Source organism: Anopheles arabiensis, chromosome 3, assembly GCF_016920715.1.
Source record: "Anopheles arabiensis isolate DONGOLA chromosome 3, AaraD3, whole genome shotgun sequence".
In the NCBI taxonomy this organism is placed as follows: domain Eukaryota; kingdom Metazoa; phylum Arthropoda; class Insecta; order Diptera; family Culicidae; genus Anopheles; species Anopheles arabiensis.
The window spans coordinates 13,107,818-13,126,553 of NC_053518.1; the positions used below are offsets into that span (position 1 = coordinate 13,107,818).

An 18,736-nucleotide genomic window follows, 5' to 3' on the forward strand; every position below is an offset into this window, starting at 1 on the left:
AAAAGTGCGTTCACCTATCTGTACGTCACGCCTACGTTCCCACCATCAGTTTGGTATTTGCCTCATTTATCTGCAATCCAAGGTTCTCTGCCGCCTGCTTGATCCCTTGGCAGACTTCTGCTACATAGGAGAGCCGAAGACCAAAGATGTCTATATCATCAGCGTATGCCAGGATCTGGGTTGACTTATAGAAGATGGTTCCCGTAGTCTCCACCCTCGAGTCGCGGATGGCCCTCTCTAACGCCAAGTTAAATAGGAGACAGGCAAGCCCGTCTCCATGGCGCAGACTCTTGGTGGTAGCCAAAGGTCCTGAGAGTTTTCCATCCACCTTCAACTAGCAAGTGACGTTGGTCATAGTCATTCTTACTAACCTTATCAGTTTGGCCGGAATTCCAACAATATAATTAGATCAAATAGCGTCGTATAATTTTACCCTGGTTTTGCTATCATATGCAGCTTTGAAGTCAATGAAGAGATGGTACGTGTCTCTGTATATTGTGCCATCTTCTCCAACGAAGAGGGGAATGAGGTCAATCGGTTCAAAGTCTGTATAAAAATAAAGAAAAAAAATCTTCTCCAAGATCTGCCGCATGGTGAAGATCTGGTCTGTGGTTGATTTTCCGGTTCGGAATCCTATTTGATAGTTCGATCTCTTCCAAGTACGGAACAAGACGATCCTGAAGGATCAAGGAGAATATTTTATAGGCGGTATTCACCAATAGCAAATTATTCATTTTAAATCATACTTTGAATTAGTTATTTTTAATTAAAATGTTATGACACGTTTTTGCAAAAAAAAAACATCCTACTTTCTTCAAATATTGCTATTTTATTGCCAAATTTGGAATAAACTACATGCTAGTCTAGCTTGTTTCTAGTTTTCGATAAAAATGGATTACGGATTTCAAATTCCACAAACGGAACATCTTCTACCGGTATTTTCATCGAAAAATAAAGTAAAATAATATTTAAAAAACACGTCTAACAGTAGAAAAGCAACGGCAATTGAAGTTACTTTTTTTTAATTATTAAGGAAGATTTGTACAAACAAGGCTGTACCGGTTGTGAATGTAATCGCACCCGTCACGAACCAACGCACGCTCGCCGGCTTTACCATTGCAACCACATTGTATATGAATAAAAGCGACATACAGATATCTTACCATAAAACTAACATTAAATTGGCGAAGAGCAGGATAAACAGAGAGAGAGATACAAAAACACACAGTCTGCGCTCGTGAAGAAGTGCCAGTTCAGTCCTTCACATCCACCTGCTCGTAGCGCGATTTCATCATTTTCTTGATGTACGTTTTGTAATCGTCCGTGGTGCGGCCGAACTGTGCCGCCGCGCTCGCTTTGATGCCCAGTCCAACGTTTGCCACGCGTGCCTCCGCCTGTGCAAAAACCGAAACAGTCAATATTAGGGGGGGTTTTCCACCCATAGCACACAAACACACATACCTCGATGATGTTCACCCGGCCCTGGTTGGCTCGGCCCAGGCCCTGCCCCTCCGACCAGCCCATCTTTTGCAGCAGCTTGTTGCCGATGTTGTTCTGCCCGATCGGCACCGCCGAAGCCGTACCCTGCGGGTATGCGCCCGATTGGGATTGGGTTTGCTTTTCGATTTCGCGCTGGAACCGCTCCTTGCTACGATTGACCGGAGGCGCCTCGTCCTCGCCATACTTGGCCCGCCGCTCCTTGGCCCGATCACGGTACTGCAGCCCGCTGTACGGACCACCGGAACCACCGTCACTGCTGCCACCGCCTCCACCTCCTCCTCCTGCTCCTCTCGAACCACCACCAGCGGCGCGGAAGTTGGCGTTGAGCTTTTGCAGGTTCTCCTTGTGCAGCGAGGACATTTTGACGTGCTTCATCAGAATTTCCTGCGACTGGAATGCGCGCTTGCAGAGCAAACAGGTTAGCCGGTCGAAATCGACCAGTTCTCGCTCGGCCGACGCATCACCACCGTCGCCGTAGTCGTTCTCCGAATCGGAACCACCGTACGCGGACGTAGCGCTGGTGATTGATTTTGTCACACCACCACCACTGGCTGCCGGATAGGTGGAGGAGGAGTTAGTGGCGGTTCCACCCATCATGCTACTGCCAGCGCCCGCTGCCCGTTCCTTCTTTTCCAGCAACGAAAAGCCAACGTCGGCGTACCCGCCGCTGCCGAGCCCACCGAGCGGTTCGGGCAGTGGTTTCGACGGTCCGAGCGAGGAGTAGAGCGTTGCCTCCTCGATCCTGGCCGGCGGTTGTATCACACTGTAGTCTTTCTTTTGGTTCAACTGCTTCGCCCACTTCTCCATGTCTTTGACGATCTTTTTGGCCACCTTCACCTTGTCCTGGGGTGGGGCTTGCTCTTTCGCTTTCGATTTTTCCATCCTTTCCGCACTTTCGGCGAGCGTTGCATGTTGCTGCTGCTGCTGGGTGGTGCTATTTTCCGAACCACTGGTCGGGAGGGACGTTCCTCCACCGCTGACTGTCGAGGAGGATGCCGGTGCGGCCACGTACGTTTGCTTTTCCGGATCCCAGTAAAGGTACGAGCTGGTTTCGCTGTTGTAATAGTACTGGGAGTTGGCGTCGTAGTACAGCCCGGTGGTGGGATCGTAGTAGAAGCCGGACGTTTCGTCGTACTGATACAGTGACGTATCCGGAGTGGCTGCATAAAGTTGTAGTAGTACAAAGCGCATTAAGTAACTGTTTCTGAAAGATTGTCCCCAAAACCTTATTGCCAATACTTACGATACTTCCTTCCGTCCGTACCATTAGGGACGGGAAGCTGCGGTCCGGACTGGACTGCCGCGGTCGAGCCGTACGTATCGGATTTGTCCGCCCGGGCATTGTGGCCAGGACCGGTGCTTTGCTGCTTTCGCGCCATCGCCGACTGTGCGACGGCGGCCCCACTGTTGGCCGTTGTTTCGCTGCCCGTACCGCGCGGTCCTGCCGCTGCCGCCGCCGCCACCGCCGCCTGTCCGCCGCCCATACTCGCCAGCTGGTTCGTGTAGTACTCGGTGTAGTACTGCAGATAATGCTCGTGTTCGGCCGCATTCGACGCATACATCGACGCACTGTACTCGGCCAAACGGGGCACGTCGGCGAGCGTATAGTTCTCCGGTATGCCCGTCATACCGGCGGCGCCAGCCGACGGACCCGCCTGCGGTGCCCCACCGTCCTGATAGCCTGAACCACCCCGACCGGAGCCCTTGTGCATGCCGTGGGAATTGTGATGATGGCCGTAGCTGTTGCTGCTACTGCGATCGTAGCCGTTTCCTCCACCATCACCACGGTAGCCCGAATTGTTTCCACTTTGGAAGTTACCGTTCCCACCACCGCCACCTCCATTTCCATTCCTTCCATCTCCTCCTTGATGATGGTGGTGATGGTTTTGATTGCCCGCTCCCTGCCGATGGTTGGCTTCCCTGCCCTGGTGCTGCTGGTGTTGAGCCGACTGTTGCTGGGGCTTCATCAGATTGCGGTTTTCCGTATCCATGCAGTAGGAAACGATCACCTCGCGGTTGTCGATCCGTAGCGGTGGATCCAGCTCCTTCAGCGCGTTGTGCGTGTTCATCGAGTCGACCAAATTGTCAAAGTGCAGATAGCACATGCCGCGCGAAATCGACGTCAGCGGATCGCGGCAGATGACCACCTTGCCGATCTTGGGCACCAGCTCGGGCGGCAGCTTCTTCTGCATCACGCCCAGCACGCTTTCCTCGTTCGTCAGCACGTCCAGATTGCGCAGCATGATTTTCTTCGTCAGTATGTTGCTCATCTCGTCGCTGCCATCGCCCCCGATTTCGCTGTCCTCGCGCGATGCGTGACACTTGAAGCAGTTTTCCCTGCGCTTAAAGTTGAACGCGTAGCACTAGTAATTACAATGAAAGCACAAGAAGGTGTTAATCACTCTCATCACATTATACAATTTACTTCAGCGAAAATTGCTGGTTCTGAGGGCTTACCTTAGCACAGTACCAATCGGTTTGGAACTTGGACGGCATGGAAAAGGTGTACTGCATGATGGCGTGCTGCCCATTGAATACCAACACGCCCTGCAGCAAACAAGGAAACAATGAAAAGAAAAGAAAAAGAACGGGAAGAGAAAGAGAAACAACAAGAACGAATTAGTCTTTTACGCTGAGCAATATACCCTACACACACACAGAGTCCGACTATTCCGGGAGATACACTTTCTCATTTGGCGCGGTGTGTTTGTTGCGTCGCACTGCACTGCCGAGATGGGGGAGCCGGGAGGTTTTCGGGGTCAGCAATGCGGTTCCTCTTTTTTGCGCCGTACGGACAGACGCATACACCTAGGCTTGACGAGGTACGGTACGAGGCGGTGCTTTCGAGGACATTCCGTACCACAGCGAATGCACCGGGGGCAAAGCAACTGCGAGAGTTTGCGATTGTCGTACTATTGTTGACTTCGCTCGTTTTGGCAAGAGATGTTTTTTGTAACGATTTGAATAATCTAAATTTTAAACGTCCTCTTCAATGATTATAAGGAAAATTTGTGCAAGTCGACCAACAGGATCAGTTTTTATCATCGTTACTAATAAAAATGCAACTCTATTTCCAATCAAGTAATTGATCTGCGATCATTCAGTCCATCTCTTCGTTCCGGGCTTTAGAAATACTAATCGTTTGTAAATATTCGGCAACTGCACTCTACGGTCGCACAGCTTACAACATGCTTTTGTCGCTAGTATGCTTGTCTTTTGTTTTGTTTTGTTGTTTTACGTTTGGTACCTGTTTGTAACATATCCACCGAGTTGCTTCCTCTTCTGTGCGAAACTCGACAAATGCGAAACCCCTCGATTCACCTAGAAGTAAAAGACGGTCGGGAATAGAAAAAAAGCAAACACAAACACGATATCAATCATAAAAGCCAGCTCTGTGCCGCAGCAGTTGAATCATAATTGCTCGAATTTAGAGTGTTTGTTGACCATGCTCCAGCTCCGGTGTCAGCTCACTCCAGCAGTAGCAGCAGTAGCGGCAGAAGCAGATGTCGTCCAGTTATTCGTTTTCCACTCGAGACTGCTCGATTTGACGGGTCTTGGACCTCCCAAACAAACTTGGTAATTGTCCTCTCATTTGTCATTGCACACAATTTGTGGTCACCGTAAAAAAAACGTGCCGCGGGGTAAAACAATCACTTACCATACCGAAACACTTGCTAAACGTTTCACTTAAATCTATTGTTCCATTCCATTCCTTAAACCTAGCAATATATGCCACACAAGTGGTTTCTGTTTACCTGTCTTTCTTTTCCGGATCAAACGCACGTGCAATGCCTGCAGACCACATTGGATCAGATCGCTGTTTATCTGTGAGCAGAGAGATGAGGAGAGCGAATAATTCATTTAATATGGCAAGGTTGGTCAATGAGTTTCCCGCATGCACTTACATCGGCTTCAGTGACTTGTGGAGCCAGTCCGCGGATGATGATGTTATTGTTGGGCTTTTGTTGATAGAAAAATTCATTCTCGCTGTCAAAGTTTTCCCCATCATCCATGGAGCTGGGTGAGTATCCACCCCGACGGCCACCACTTCTGTCGCGATCTCTGTGTTCAAATTAATGAATATTACATTAGCTAACAGTTATGTCAAACTATTAGAGGCAAGTGCACATTACCTGTGATCACGGTAACGATCTCGCTCGCGGGACCTTCGATCACGGTCCCGTTCGCGACTGCGCCCGCGGTACCGATCACGGCTAAAAGCAAAACGGGACGATGTTAACAGAACTGCTATACATTTTCAATCTATGCCATGCCGTACCTGTCCCAGCCGCCTTCATCGTACCCCGGCTGTTCGTTCACATCCCGGTAAGCCTCCCGTTCGTTGCTCCGTTGCCGTGGGTACGAGTAACGCTCCCTGCTGTACGAACGCGACCGGCTGCGGCTGTACCGACCGGCATTGCGATACCGCTCCCTAAAAGGTTAAAAAAGCGTGCATTATTTTCACGGTACGGTGCGCGCGCGATGGCTGTTCCGGCGGCAAACCACCCGGAGGCGCATAGCCCACGGAACACGACCACAGGCACGACCACACACAACGAGGCTTTTTTGTTTTGGGGTTCGCCCTTTCGTCCAAGACCAACTCGGAGACGGACGGACGGACGGACAGACTGTGTTTGTGTTTTGTGCGCGACGGCGGGTCGCTGAAGGGAGGCCTGCCTCACTCCGGTTGCTACACGGTCAAAGGCGCTTACTTCGATCTTCCTCGATTGCCCCGGTCACGCTCATCACGTCGGCAGCGATTTCTATAGTAGCCAGAAGTATCACTGTCTGGGCTCGGTGAGACTATAAACAATCACATTTCAAAGCAAATTATTGATCGGTCTTCAGTATATAATACACACAGCGCACAGGAGTAGAGAAAACGAACGAAGGGGGCCCGTGGCAATGCCGCGGAACCACCAAACTAGGGCGAAAAGTGTGCCATATCTTGCAACTTTCGTCTACCGAGGAGACGTCTAGCTAGAGCGTCGTCTTGTTTGGGAAAGATTCATTTTTGGGACATTTTTTGTCGCTAATCGCCATCCTGCCCCAAATGGGCAGTTCGGTCGAGAGAAAGGAGCACACACACGCACACCCGGTGATAGGACAAGTGTGTGTAATTGACATTGAACTTAGGAAATATGCTTATGGAGATAGACAGATCGGTAAAACAAAAAAGAAAAACGAAGAGAGTGAAGAGGAGATACAGATTTAAAAGAAAACGACTCCCAACTACCCTGGTGCACCGGGGGCGGTGGCCCATTGGCTTTCCCACCCATGTTCGTTCGAACGATTGGCACGAAATCGCAAAACCAAAACCAAAAGAATACTACGCATTCAAAGATGGCAGACTTACAGTCCATTTCGTTCGCCTTGAGGACGTGTGGCTCGTCCACCTTTGTTGTTTTCTTTGTTTCGGATTTTTGCACCAACTTTTTTCACTCGCCGATACACGGCCCAGACACTGGGGAAGTTAGATTACTGCTTAAACATTGTCACGCATGCCAAAATTAGGTTTTGTGAACAATAAATTTAATGATTGCAGACTGAGCACAGAAAAATGCATGTAGAACGCGAGCAAATTCTTTTCCTTCCATGACAGCAGCAGCCACAGTGGGAAACCGAACGTCAGACGTGTTTGACATGCCGAGCTGGGCGAGAAAATTACCGCGTGCGTTTTGTTTTCAAGCAAATCACAACTCACTGGAAACAAAACCGTTGAGAAATTGATTGTTTTATAATTTGTATTTTATTTTATTTGTTATAATAAACTAAAAAGATATACTTTTTGCATATTTTATACATTAAATCATACATACAGTATTATAAAACACATATAAACCCTCCCTGTAGAGTCCCGTGTCGAAATCTTCCATCCAAGATGCACAGTACGACGGACGAGTAGGCCGTGTCGGTGCAAATTCCAACTTTATGCAGTCTTTTGCTCGGAGTACTCGCGGCGAGTCGGAGGTTTCTGCTGAGGTGCTTAGCGCTAAATTAGCCAATTGCTTCTGCAAGTGAAATAACCAGCCGAATAGTACTTCAAAACTCAGGTAAGTTAACTAATTTTATAGAACAAATGTTTGTTTGTTAGAAGTTAGTGAAGTTTTTGTGTAAAAATCTCTCATTTCGGCAAAACTAACGTAACTGATTTCAAATTTAATTATTGTTTTGTGATATTATTATTTCTTCCAGTTGATTAGTATGTTATTAATTTTGTTCAAAATACAGTTAAGTTAAATTTCATTTCATTTACTCATAAAATAATCTCTTCGCTTATTTCATTTTTCTCGAATTCGCTTGTATTGTTCAGTAGCACGCGCCATTCGCCCTTTGTTTCATTTTGTACCTGCTCCCACTAACACACTGGCAGTGCGAAACAAAAGCCTTCGCACGCGTTGCTGGTATTAGATTGTGTGCGTGTGTGTGTTGAGCGCTCTGTCAAAATCGGCTGTTGCCGCCGGTACCGAAATTGCCTGTTCGCACGCTGTTCGTAAACATTCCGTGGTGTGTATCGTGTGTTGTGCATGTTGCGCGCCCCCCCCCTTTTGATAGCAAAAGGTTGCCGTGGTGTGTGGCGTAGTTGAGTTTTTGGATTAAGTTTCTAAGGAAATGGCACGAGAAGAGCGGTGGCAGTGTGTTGGTTTGCTCTGTCCCTTCCTTTCTGTGTGAAGTGTTCTTACAGCACAGCACGTATCCACCACCGTACACAGAGCAGGCAAGGAAGTGGAAGTGAACAAGTGTGCTGCGCATGCATGTGTGTGGGGGGCATTTTAGCTGAGATCGTCGTTATTTGAGAAGCGGTGTAGGGGCCAGTCGGTGTCGACGTACGGAAGCGGTTTAGTTTTAATCCAAGCGTGTCCCGTCGTGGAGTGATTGTGTGGCTCTGTGTGCTCTCATATCAGTTCCTGAGTGAGGTTAGTAGAATCACAGTCCTTGGCCTTTTTCGTTACAAGATATCCAGAAGGATGGCGTTATTTCCACAGCTTACCATGGTGCTCTTGTGTGCTCGAATCAGGGGAGAAAAACAGTTTTGTGTTTCATGAACCGCAGTTGGCACTGGAGCGGATTCAAAAGTCTTCGATATGCAATAGATACGAGAGTCGTTGGGGCATAGTTGGGAAGCCTTTCCGAGATGTTGAGTTTCCGAGAGGAGAAATGGTGCTTTCGTGCACGTTCCGGGACAGCGGGCCCCGCGAAGAGCATCTCGTTGTCGTTCATCCGGCAATAATTGATGCGAAAAGCGCGCGCGCCACTGGCTTAGCGCAGTGTACACAGTGATATTCACCTACACACACAGAGGCACACGCCTTCACACGCGCGCGTGCTTCAAAGGCTACTTCGGTGGCGGTGTGTGAGGTCGCTTGCAATGGACAATGAAAATTTCGCTGGAAAATACCATCGTCTCTTTAGGTTGCAATGGGTGCGGGTAGAGCGGTGGTCGTCGATAGTGGTGGTGTAGTGTGTGTGTGTGTGTGCAACGGCAATTATTTTTTATAATATTTCGACCATCTTTCTTTCTCTCTCTCCACGTGCTGCTGCTGCTGCTGCATTGCATGTTCCACTATTCTTCTCGGTTTGTGCCTACGGACGCCATTGCTAGTCGAAAGAGAGTCGCCGTTAGTCGCGCTTCGAGCAACGGACACGTTTTTTGGTTGAAACCAACAGCTTTTTTCATCTTCGGGAGACACACAGATCTCGAATCGTACATTCCCAAAGGAGAATTGTCATCTTCCGGTGAATAAAGAAAGGAAACATGAGCGGAGACGGTGAATGGGACGATGTAAGTATTTTGGTGGATTTTAGTTTTCCCTTGTTTCTTTCTTCCCGTGATCGATAGTGCGTGAATTTCTCATGTTTTTGTTTTTTTTCCTTCGCTTTCAGTGTGACGAGGGACGTAGCTTTGATCAGCCCAAGTACGATGCTACCGAAAATAGTGTCCAGGACAACAATACTAACGGGTTCGACAATTATCAGTCCAACAATGGTTTCGGTGGTAAGTTTTTATTTTCGACAATCTTACCTTCACCCTCAAATGTCCCTAATTCATTTGCCTTTCCTTCGTGCAGACGAGTATCAAAGCAACGACAACGGTGGATATGGCGGCGGTGACGATGGATACGGCGGCGGTGGTCGTGGAGGCCGTGGAGGCCGAGGTGGCGGACGAGGTCGTGGTCGGGGCCGTGGCGGGCGCGATGGTGGCGGTGGCTTCGGTGGCGGTGGCTTCGGTAGCGGTGGCTACGGTGATCGAAACGGCGATGGCGGCCGACCTGCCTATTCTGGCAACAGCGATCCAAGCATGGACCAGGTGAAGACGGACAAGCCGAGGGAGCTGTACATTCCGCCACTTCCGACCGAGGACGAATCGCTGATCTTCGGGTCCGGCATCAGCTCTGGGATCAATTTTGACAAGTTCGAGGAAATCCAGGTGCGCGTGTCGGGCGAAAATCCACCGGATCACGTGGAGAGCTTCGAGCGCTCTGGTTTGCGCGAGGAGGTGATGACGAACGTGCGCAAGTCGAGCTACACGAAACCGACGCCCATCCAGCGGTACGCCATCCCGATCATCCTGAACGGGCGCGACCTGATGGCCTGCGCCCAGACCGGTTCGGGCAAGACGGCCGCCTTCATGCTGCCGATGATCCACCATCTGCTGGACAAGGAGGACTCGCTGGAGCTGCGCACGCGCAACCCGTACATCGTGATCGTGGCCCCGACCCGCGAGCTCGCGATTCAAATCCACGACGAGGGGCGCAAGTTCGCGCACGGCACCAAGCTGAAGGTGTGCGTATCGTACGGCGGCACGGCCGTACAGCACCAGCTGCAGCTGATGCGCGGTGGCTGCCACGTGCTGGTGGCCACGCCCGGTCGGCTGCTGGACTTCATCGACCGGGGGTACGTGACGTTCGAGAACGTGAACTTCGTGGTGCTCGACGAAGCCGATCGGATGCTGGACATGGGCTTTCTGCCCTCGATCGAGAAGGTGATGGGACACGCGACGATGCCGGAAAAGCAGCAGCGGCAGACGCTCATGTTTTCGGCTACGTTCCCGGCCGAAATCCAGGAGCTGGCGGGCAAGTTCCTGCACAACTACATCTGCGTGTTCGTGGGCATCGTCGGCGGAGCGTGTGCCGATGTGGAACAGACGATCCATCTGGTGGAAAAGTTCAAGAAGCGCAAGAAGCTGGAGGAGATCCTGAACGGCGGCAATCCCAAGGGTACGCTCGTGTTCGTGGAGACGAAGCGCAATGCGGACTATCTGGCATCGCTGATGTCCGAGACGCAGTTCCCGACCACCTCCATCCATGGCGATCGGTTGCAGCGGGAGCGCGAGATGGCGCTGTACGATTTCAAGTCCGGGCGGATGGACGTGCTGATCGCGACGTCGGTAGCGGCCCGCGGGCTGGACATTAAAAATGTGAACCACGTGGTGAACTACGATCTGCCGAAGAGCATCGATGATTACGTGCACCGTATCGGGCGAACCGGGCGCGTCGGCAACAAGGGCCGAGCGACTAGCTTCTACGACCCGGAGGCGGACCGGGCTATGGCGAGCGATCTGGTGAAGATTCTCACCCAGGCCGGGCAGTCGGTGCCGGACTTTTTGAAGGATGCTGGCGGTTCCGGCTCGTACATGGGATCGTCCCAGTTCGGTGGCAAGGATATCCGCGACTCGTACGGTTCGCGTGTCGATGCCCAGCCGGTTGCCCTCGAGCCGGAGGAAGAGTGGGAGTAACTGGGGAGGGGGTGGGGTAGTTGCGTGTTGCGAACGAGAGTGGATCTCTCTCGACATTTCCTTATTTTTTTTCTAATGTTAACACTTACAACGAAACTTCGGAAGAGAAGTTTCCTCGAACGAAACGAGGAGTCAAACTCCTTTCCTTGCTTTTGTGACATGCATGATTATTCTTTCATTTACTGACGTAACGATGTAAAACACACAGAAGAAGCATGACACACAGCAAAGAAGTGTTCGTTAATAAAACGTTGATGAAAACTTCGAAAACATAAGAAATTGCACTTTTATTCTATAATTCGTGAAAGCTTGCACCGAGTGTCCTTCATCATCTAACGTAATGTGCTGAATGGTGATTTTTCGCACTTGTATACTCTAGAACTGAAGTATTCTAACAATACTTCACCTGTAGGTCCATTCCAGGATTAATTACAAGGTAGTTGTACAAAGTACTTAGACTAACCCAGGTCTCATAAAAGATAATGTCGAATTAAGCGTAACTGCACGAAGCCCGTTCAACGTCAACATATCTCGTTCAGGGGTCTTCAAACTTTATCAGCCCGCGGGCCGCAACCACGTTGCTAAGAGGACCATCTTGATGTATCCTTTATCTAGTGGCTTATCGTTTATGTCTCATTTGGCTAAGAAAATACTAATAACATAATTTACGGAACGGTACCATGGTACAAACGTCATACTGCAAGACCTGACAACATGCCTGTCGAGGGTTCTTACCACACATGGACCGTCTCCTTGTAGCTGCCTATCTGGCGGCGTGATATTCAGTTAATCTCGAAAGCCAGTAAATACCGCCATGACCGTTTAGCTATTCCAAACAGGAGAATGTTTGAAATCTCTATATCTATAGTATTATTACTACATCTCTATGTTTCTGTAGTATAATTTTAGAAATTGATTATTTTCCTAAAAATTCTAAGATATGGGTGTTAGATTGTTGATATATCGTTTAAAAAAACTGCTGTTAATGGCCACATATTCTTTTATTGCTCTCATGTCTTTATTTCTGTAGTTGTAGGGTCATTCAGAGTCTAATTGACGCAAGACACATCAGCCTGCGATACACCGGTCTGCATCGATTCCCGCATGAGCGTGCGCGCTTGTTCCAAACACTCCTGGAAGGCTGACTTTAGTGCCGCCGCATGCTCAGCAGTTACAACCATTCCCTCTGCACTGGCCCCATTGTTTAGCTTCTCCTCGATTTCGGCCCGAATCGCGTCCGGCTCGACGAAGATGTTCACATTCCGAAAACTGCTCAACAGACTCACCTTGGCGTACTGCTCGCGCGAGCCAGCATCACTGCTGGCGCCGTAGATCCGAGCGAACATTTCGTCATCGATTTTAGCGACACAGTTCCGGAGCGTTAGGCCAGCCAGCTGCACCAGCAGGTCCGTTCGGCTATTCACGAGCTGCGCACATTCCGCGTTGATGGTCGGTGCCGAGAGTCTTGCCTGCACGTTGGACTCCTCGTCGTATGTTTGTTCGACGTATGGCTCTTGGGTAAGGACGAGCTCCGGCTGGAGGGATAGAAACAGCTCGGATTCACCACCGATCAGCTTTCGTTGCTGCTTAGCTCCACGAGCAGTGGACGCCTTCAGCGGTTGGAAAGTCTGCAGCGCATCCTGACGACGGCTACCTTCGATGGTGTCGAATGCGAGACAGGCACACACCAGCAACACTGGCCACGTAAGGTCCGAAAGGGCTCTCATTATTATAATGAACGACGATGGTGGTTTCTTTCCTGGAAGCTAGCAGCAACACTACTGTTGGTGATAGATCGTTGACGGTACCTTCTTATAAGGGATGGTGGTAGTTTGTGGGCTTATCTCGGGCGAATGATTAGCACGATAAATGGCCATAGATTGTTAAAAGACTGTATCAAATCTGCTACCATTATTTGATTTATTCAGGAATGCGAACGGATGATGACCATAAAATGTCATATAATTCGAATAATCTACGCCTTATCGATCAGCTGACTGTTTCTGACTATTTCCTACTAAACTATTTCCGGGATGCGGTTGGTGAATGAGGTTTTCGTTTGCGCTTGAGTGCATTTAGTATATTTTACTATTTACTTATTAAGATATTTACCCATTTACTTACACGCTTACTGATTCACTTACTAGCAACTAGTTATATTCTCCTTCATTTACTGACGTGCTTTCTTACTGAGTACACTTACATACTTCTTTATCTACTTACTTTCTTTCATACTTACTTATTTACCTACTTACTTACCTACTTACTTACTTACTTACTTACTAACATTCTTACGAGTTACTTACTCTTTTGCTAACATATGCACACACTTAAATGCTTAATTCATTACTTAGTCCCTTTCTTACTAATTAACTAGTTTCCTCTATTATTCACTTATATTATAAGTTTATGATTTACGTACTTACATACTTACTTCTCGTTTCGAATCAATTTATATTTCAAATTCACGCCGATCTCCGATGTGCATAACAACTTTAAGCCCTACGGCATCTGAAGCCATGTAATGATTATGCCATCTTATCAGAACCTAGCATGCTTTTGCCTTTCGTGTTGGCTCCGTTTCTTAGTTACTTATCCGGCGCTACAACCGCTTTGCGGACTTGGCCTGCCTCAGGAATGTCCGAAACCGCTCACGGTCTCGCGACTTCGTCTGCCAATCCGTTATCCCGGACGCCATCTTGCCACCTCAGTTTGGGCCTACCGCGCCTCCTCTGGCTCCTTGTGGACGGCCTAAAAGACTTTACGGGCTGGGTTTTCCGTTGTCATGCGTACAACATGCGTGCCTCCGTAACATTCCGAAAATCTTTACCTCGAAAGGTATATAGAATGCTTCATTACGTCCTGATAAGGTGTATGAATCAGTCATGCAAGATTTAGTACGGGATCTGCTAAAACATCGTAATAGTTACTGCCGTAAGGCATAAGGATCGAATTATGGCCCTTTAATCTATATTTATCTTGCATGGTGATAATAACAAATTCATAAAGAAACAGGATTGAAACTTTTTATCATGTTTCATGAGTCTTTCTTCAAATCTTTCTGATCGCCTATTATTAGGGCTCAGTTCCGTTTTCGCATAACGATAGAAACTGTCATATCAGTCTCACGCTATAAATCATGGCACATTCCAAATGTTCTCATTGGAAAATAATGTGAATTCATTATTACAGCCATCAATCATCAATCAAACATGCAGTTGAACCAAAGAGGGATTTAGGATAGGATTGTAAAAGTGATAACATTATACGGAAATATAGATTAGTTAAAAAACGCCGTTTAAAAAAGGAGACATATAAAACTTAAACATCGAAAATTCAAATTTTTTATTAAAACAGGCGTTTTTAAGCATCGATAATTGTATTAGCTAAGCTAAAAATCCATCGCTTTTCTCGGGCTTAGGAGAGATAATGAAGTTTCTTTTCTCCCGAAGCTTCGATCGTAAGCGTTCGGGATTACTCGGCCCGAACGTCGCACTCTGTCGGTAATTACCGGGAACAACACCTTGCGAGCGAATCGGTCGTTAAAAATAATTAGCACGTGTAGTCAACTACTTTTACTTTGTCCTGTAGTAAGCTGCCTGTGTTTGTAGCGCGTCTAAGTTGAAGCATGAATACCACATTGTCCCATTTTGAATGCCTTACTTTTGTCACTTACCTATTATTAACATCCTTCTAGCAAAACTCGCACAGCTTGGTATTTCACCTCTTGTCATCGATTGGTTAAAATCATATCTGACGGACAGAATGTATTCTGTAAGAATAGATAACATCTTTTCGCAACCGTTCACAAATACTTCGGGAGTTCCCCAAGGCAGCAACTTGGGGCCGCTATTATTTACACTCTACATAAACGACGTGACTCTTATTCTCCCAAAACATTCTGTACTGCTTTATGCTGATGATATTAAACTTTTTTCAGTTATCAGGTCAATCGATGACTGTTTCGCGCTCCAGAACAATCTCAACCTATTCAGCAATTGGTGTGTGGCAAACCAACTAAGCCTCTGTGTGGATAAATGCAGCGCGATTACATTCAGCAGGAAACGAAACCCTTTAAACTTTTGTTACTCATTGCACAATTACAATTTGTCTCGCGTGTCATCAGTTAGGGATCTTGGTGTGATCCTTGATTCATCACTATCCTTTCGCGAGCATTACCACTCTATTATTAGCAAGGCCAATAGAATGTTAGGATTTGTAATCAGGCAAACTCTTGAGATAAAAGATCCAATGTGTCTGAAAGCATTATATACCGCATTAGTACGTTCCATCCTAGAGTCTAATTCAGTTCTTTTCTCCCCATACTGTCACGTGTGGACGGCTAGGATAGAAAGCATACAAAAAAGATTCTCCAGAATAGCAATACACCGATTACAATGGGCTTCATCACAACATTTAGATTACCTGTCACGGTGCATGCTTCTTGGTCTGCAAACCTTAGAACATAGACGTCGGGCATTGCAAGCTACTTTTGTCGCGAAGTTAATCAGTGGGGACATAGACTCTCCCTACCTGCTTGAAAAGTTGAATCTTTATGCTCCTGAACGACCTCTCAGGACACGTGAGCTGTTAAGACCTACGTTCTCAAGATCTGCACATTCCTGCAATGCGCCTATTAACCAAATGATACATAGCTTCAACAAATACCAAAGATTCTTCGACTTCAATATTAGTACAGCTCAGTTTAAAACCAATTGTCTCTCGTTTCCTTATTGATAGCGCTGTAGTTAAGTTTTGTAGATGAATTTAGGATTTATTATATAAGTACGTGTCCCAGCAAATCTTTGCAAGATACTTAATAAATAAATAAATAAATAAATAAATAAATAAATAAAATATTTCTTTTAAATGATTTAAAACGAGGGACGAAGGGTGATATTTAGTTCCAACATGCTCTTTTTGTCGGAAACATTTTGGTATTATCGTAGCCACACACGTTCTTGCTTTCCTAATAAAAGGCTTACATACTGTTTACAATCGATGTCAGTTCAAACGATTTTTTTATCAAAAGGACACGTTAATTAGCAAAACTTGTAAAGAAGCTGTTCCTATCGGACGTTTTATATAAATACGTAATGTTTTGTATGGTAAAGTATTTCCAATGAACCAAATAATCATGCTTTCTTGTTCAGACCCTAAAACCTGACAGAGTGAGAAAGCCTACTGATTTTGTTGCTTCGGTATTCCTGCTAATCTACCTAGTCAATGTCACACCCAGTATAGGCTAAGTTAGCCTGAGATTATAACCTGTCACGCACTTGCGCCAAATACGAAAGCGAAGAATAAATTGTTATGTTTTGATGTTATCTGGTATCTGTTATCCCAGCATGACGTGATGTGCTTACGATCCATGGTTTATAAATCCGATCAAAATTGCTAGTGGCTCTCGTTACTATGTAATGTCGCATTATGCTTCCTAACACTGAAGGTGGCAGTTGCTCTTCAGATTTGGACTTAGAAGCACTTAGACTTATTCTGATTTTAAAGCAAGACTCAGCTACTAATTTAGTTAAACTTTTCAAAGCCGAAGTGTGTGAAATGTCATCTGTTGATTGATCGATTAATCGCAAATAAAAAAACCCACCCCATCTTAAAATAGTCACATTTTCTTTTATTGCTCTCATGTCTGGATTTCTATAATTGAAGGGTCATTCGGTAACTAATTGACGCAAGACACATCAGCCTGCGATACACCGGTCTGCATCGATTCCCGCATGAGCGTGCGCGCTTGTTCCAAACACTCCTGGAAGGCTGACTTTAGTGCCGCCGCATGCTCAGCAGTTACAACCATTCCCTCTGCACTGGCCCCATTGTTTAGCTTCTCCTCGATTTCGGCCCGAATCGCGTCCGGCTCGACGAAGATGTTCACATTCCGAAAACTGCTCAACAGACTCACCTTGGCGTACTGCTCGCGCGAGCCAGCATCACTGCTGGCGCCGTAGATCCGAGCGAACATTTCGTCATCGATTTTAGCGACACAGTTCCGGAGCGTTAGGCCAGCCAGCTGCACCAGCAGGTCCGTTCGGCTATTCACGAGCTGCGCACATTCCGCGTTGATGGTCGGTGCTGAGAGTCTTGCCTGCACGTTGGACTCCTCGTCGATCGTTTGTTCGACGTATGGCTCTTGGGTAAGGACGAGCTCCGACTGGAGGGATAGAAACAGCTCGGATCCTCCACCGATCAGCTTTCGTTGCTGCTTAGCTCCACGAGCAGTGGACGCTTTCAACGGATGGAAAGTCTGCAGCGCATCCTGACGACGGCTACCTTCGATGGTGTCGAATGCGAGACAGGCACACACCAGCAACACTGGCCACGTAAGGTCCGAAAGGGCTCTCATTATATGCAGGGCTATGAGAATGAACGACGATGGTGGTTTCTTTCCTGGAAGCTAGCAGCAACACTACTGTTGGTGATAGATCGTTGACGGTACCTTCTTATAAGGGATGGTGGTAGTTTGTGGGCTTATCTCGGGCGAATGATTAGCACGATAAATGGCCATAGACTGATAAAAGACTGTATCAAATCCGGACCTTTTTTGTTTATTCAGGAATGTGATCGGACGATGATCATAAAATGTCATAAAATTCGATTAATCTACACCTTATCGATCAGCTGGCTGTTTCTGACGAAACTGATTCCGGGATCCGGTTGGTGAATGAGTTTTTCGTTTGCGCTTGAGTGCATTTAGTATATTTTACTATTTACTTATTAAGATATTTACCCATTTACTTACACGCTTACTGATTCACTTACTAGCAACTAGTTATATTCTCCTTCATTTACTGACGTGCTTACTTACTGAGTACACTTACATACTTCTTTATCTACTTACTTTCTTTCATACTTACTTATTTACCTACTTACTTACCTACTTACTTACTTACTTACTTACTTACTAACATTCTTACGAGTTACTTACTCTTTTGCTAACATATGCACACTCTTAAATGCTTAATTCATTACTTAGTCCCTTTCTTACTAATTGACTAGTTTCCTCTATTATTCACTTATATTATAAGTTTATGATTTACGTACTTACATACTTACTTCTCGTTTCGAATCAATTTATATTTCAAATTCACGCCGATCTCCGATGTGCATAACAACTTTAAGCCCTACGGCATCTGGAGCCATGTAATAATTATCGTATTAGTAACGGCATGAGCCGTCTAGCTAAGTGTTGTATGTTGTAAAATGTATGCAGTTTCGTAAGTTCCTTTGAGTTTCTTTGAGGTAAAACAGTATAGCATGAAATAGGTCATATACTACTGCCGTAAGGCATAAGCATCGAATTTTTTCCTTTAAACTGTATTCATCTTGCATGGCGATCATTAAAAAATCATAAAGAAACAGGATCATGATTCATGAGTATATTTTCAAATCCTTCTGTTCGCTTATTATTAGCGCCCAGTTCCGTTTTCGCCTAATGGTGGAAACTGTCATATCAGTCTTACTGCTAGATAATAAGTGTTGTAAAGT

The 18,736-nt window shown here is 46.7% G+C and overlaps 3 protein-coding genes across 5 annotated transcripts; 1 reads left to right on the forward strand and 2 right to left on the reverse strand.

Annotated features, from left to right (window-relative positions):
• Window positions 1-809: 809 nt before the first annotated feature.
• On the reverse strand, window positions 810-7,120 carry LOC120901012 (RNA-binding protein 5-B-like). Of its 2 annotated transcripts, XM_040308691.1 has the most exons (11): window positions 6,857-7,120; window positions 6,213-6,303; window positions 5,780-5,932; window positions 5,634-5,714; window positions 5,406-5,562; window positions 5,256-5,325; window positions 4,748-4,821; window positions 3,958-4,047; window positions 2,744-3,863; window positions 1,462-2,660; window positions 810-1,394 (listed from the first exon to the last, which is right to left on the reverse strand). In XM_040308691.1, the coding sequence occupies exons 1-11, from the start codon at window positions 6,861-6,863 to the stop codon at window positions 1,254-1,256; spliced, it is 3,183 nt and encodes a 1,060-aa protein (XP_040164625.1). In that variant the 5' UTR covers window positions 6,864-7,120; the 3' UTR covers window positions 810-1,253. The 2 variants fall into 2 exon arrangements, with proteins under 2 accessions (XP_040164625.1, XP_040164626.1); XM_040308692.1 differs by lacking the exon at window positions 6,213-6,303 and having other exon boundaries at window positions 6,857-6,971.
• Window positions 7,121-7,424: 304 nt separating this feature from the next.
• On the forward strand, window positions 7,425-11,511 carry LOC120902837 (ATP-dependent RNA helicase vasa). Of its 2 annotated transcripts, none has more exons than XM_040311872.1 (4): window positions 7,425-7,553; window positions 9,104-9,283; window positions 9,385-9,496; window positions 9,570-11,511. In XM_040311872.1, the coding sequence occupies exons 2-4, from the start codon at window positions 9,257-9,259 to the stop codon at window positions 11,234-11,236; spliced, it is 1,806 nt and encodes a 601-aa protein (XP_040167806.1). In that variant the 5' UTR covers window positions 7,425-7,553; window positions 9,104-9,256; the 3' UTR covers window positions 11,237-11,511. The 2 variants fall into 2 exon arrangements, with proteins under 2 accessions (XP_040167806.1, XP_040167807.1); XM_040311873.1 differs by lacking the exon at window positions 7,425-7,553 and adding an exon at window positions 8,056-8,417.
• Window positions 11,512-12,267: 756 nt separating this feature from the next.
• LOC120902838 lies at window positions 12,268-17,683 on the reverse strand. The gene is made up of 2 exons (XM_040311874.1): window positions 17,556-17,683; window positions 12,268-12,924 (listed from the first exon to the last, which is right to left on the reverse strand). The coding sequence occupies exons 1-2, from the start codon at window positions 17,592-17,594 to the stop codon at window positions 12,286-12,288; spliced, it is 678 nt and encodes a 225-aa protein (XP_040167808.1). The 5' UTR covers window positions 17,595-17,683; the 3' UTR covers window positions 12,268-12,285.
• Between the last annotated feature and the right edge of the window lie 1,053 nt (window positions 17,684-18,736).

Excerpts from the sequence above, each read along its gene's own strand:
- LOC120902837 (XM_040311872.1), top strand. The coding sequence starts at position 9,257 with ATGAGCGGAGACGGTGAATGGGACGAT. Across the intron at positions 9,284-9,384 it reads GAGACGGTGAATGGGACGAT|TGTGACGAGGGACGTAGCTT; the intron begins GTAAGTATTTTG and ends CTTCGCTTTCAG. Across the intron at positions 9,497-9,569 it reads GTCCAACAATGGTTTCGGTG|ACGAGTATCAAAGCAACGAC; the intron begins GTAAGTTTTTAT and ends TCCTTCGTGCAG.
- LOC120902838 (XM_040311874.1), bottom strand. The coding sequence starts at position 17,594 with ATGAGAGCCCTTTCGGACCTTACGTGGCCAGTGTTGCTG. Across the intron at positions 12,925-17,555 it reads TTACGTGGCCAGTGTTGCTG|GTGTGTGCCTGTCTCGCATT; the intron begins GTGTGTGCCTGT and ends CCAGTGTTGCTG.
- LOC120901012 (XM_040308691.1), bottom strand. Across the intron at positions 5,715-5,779 it reads GATGAAGGCGGCTGGGACAG|CCGTGATCGGTACCGCGGGC; the intron begins GTACGGCATGGC and ends TTTTGCTTTTAG. Across the intron at positions 4,048-4,747 it reads GGTGGATATGTTACAAACAG|GGCGTGTTGGTATTCAATGG; the intron begins GTACCAAACGTA and ends TGTTTGCTGCAG.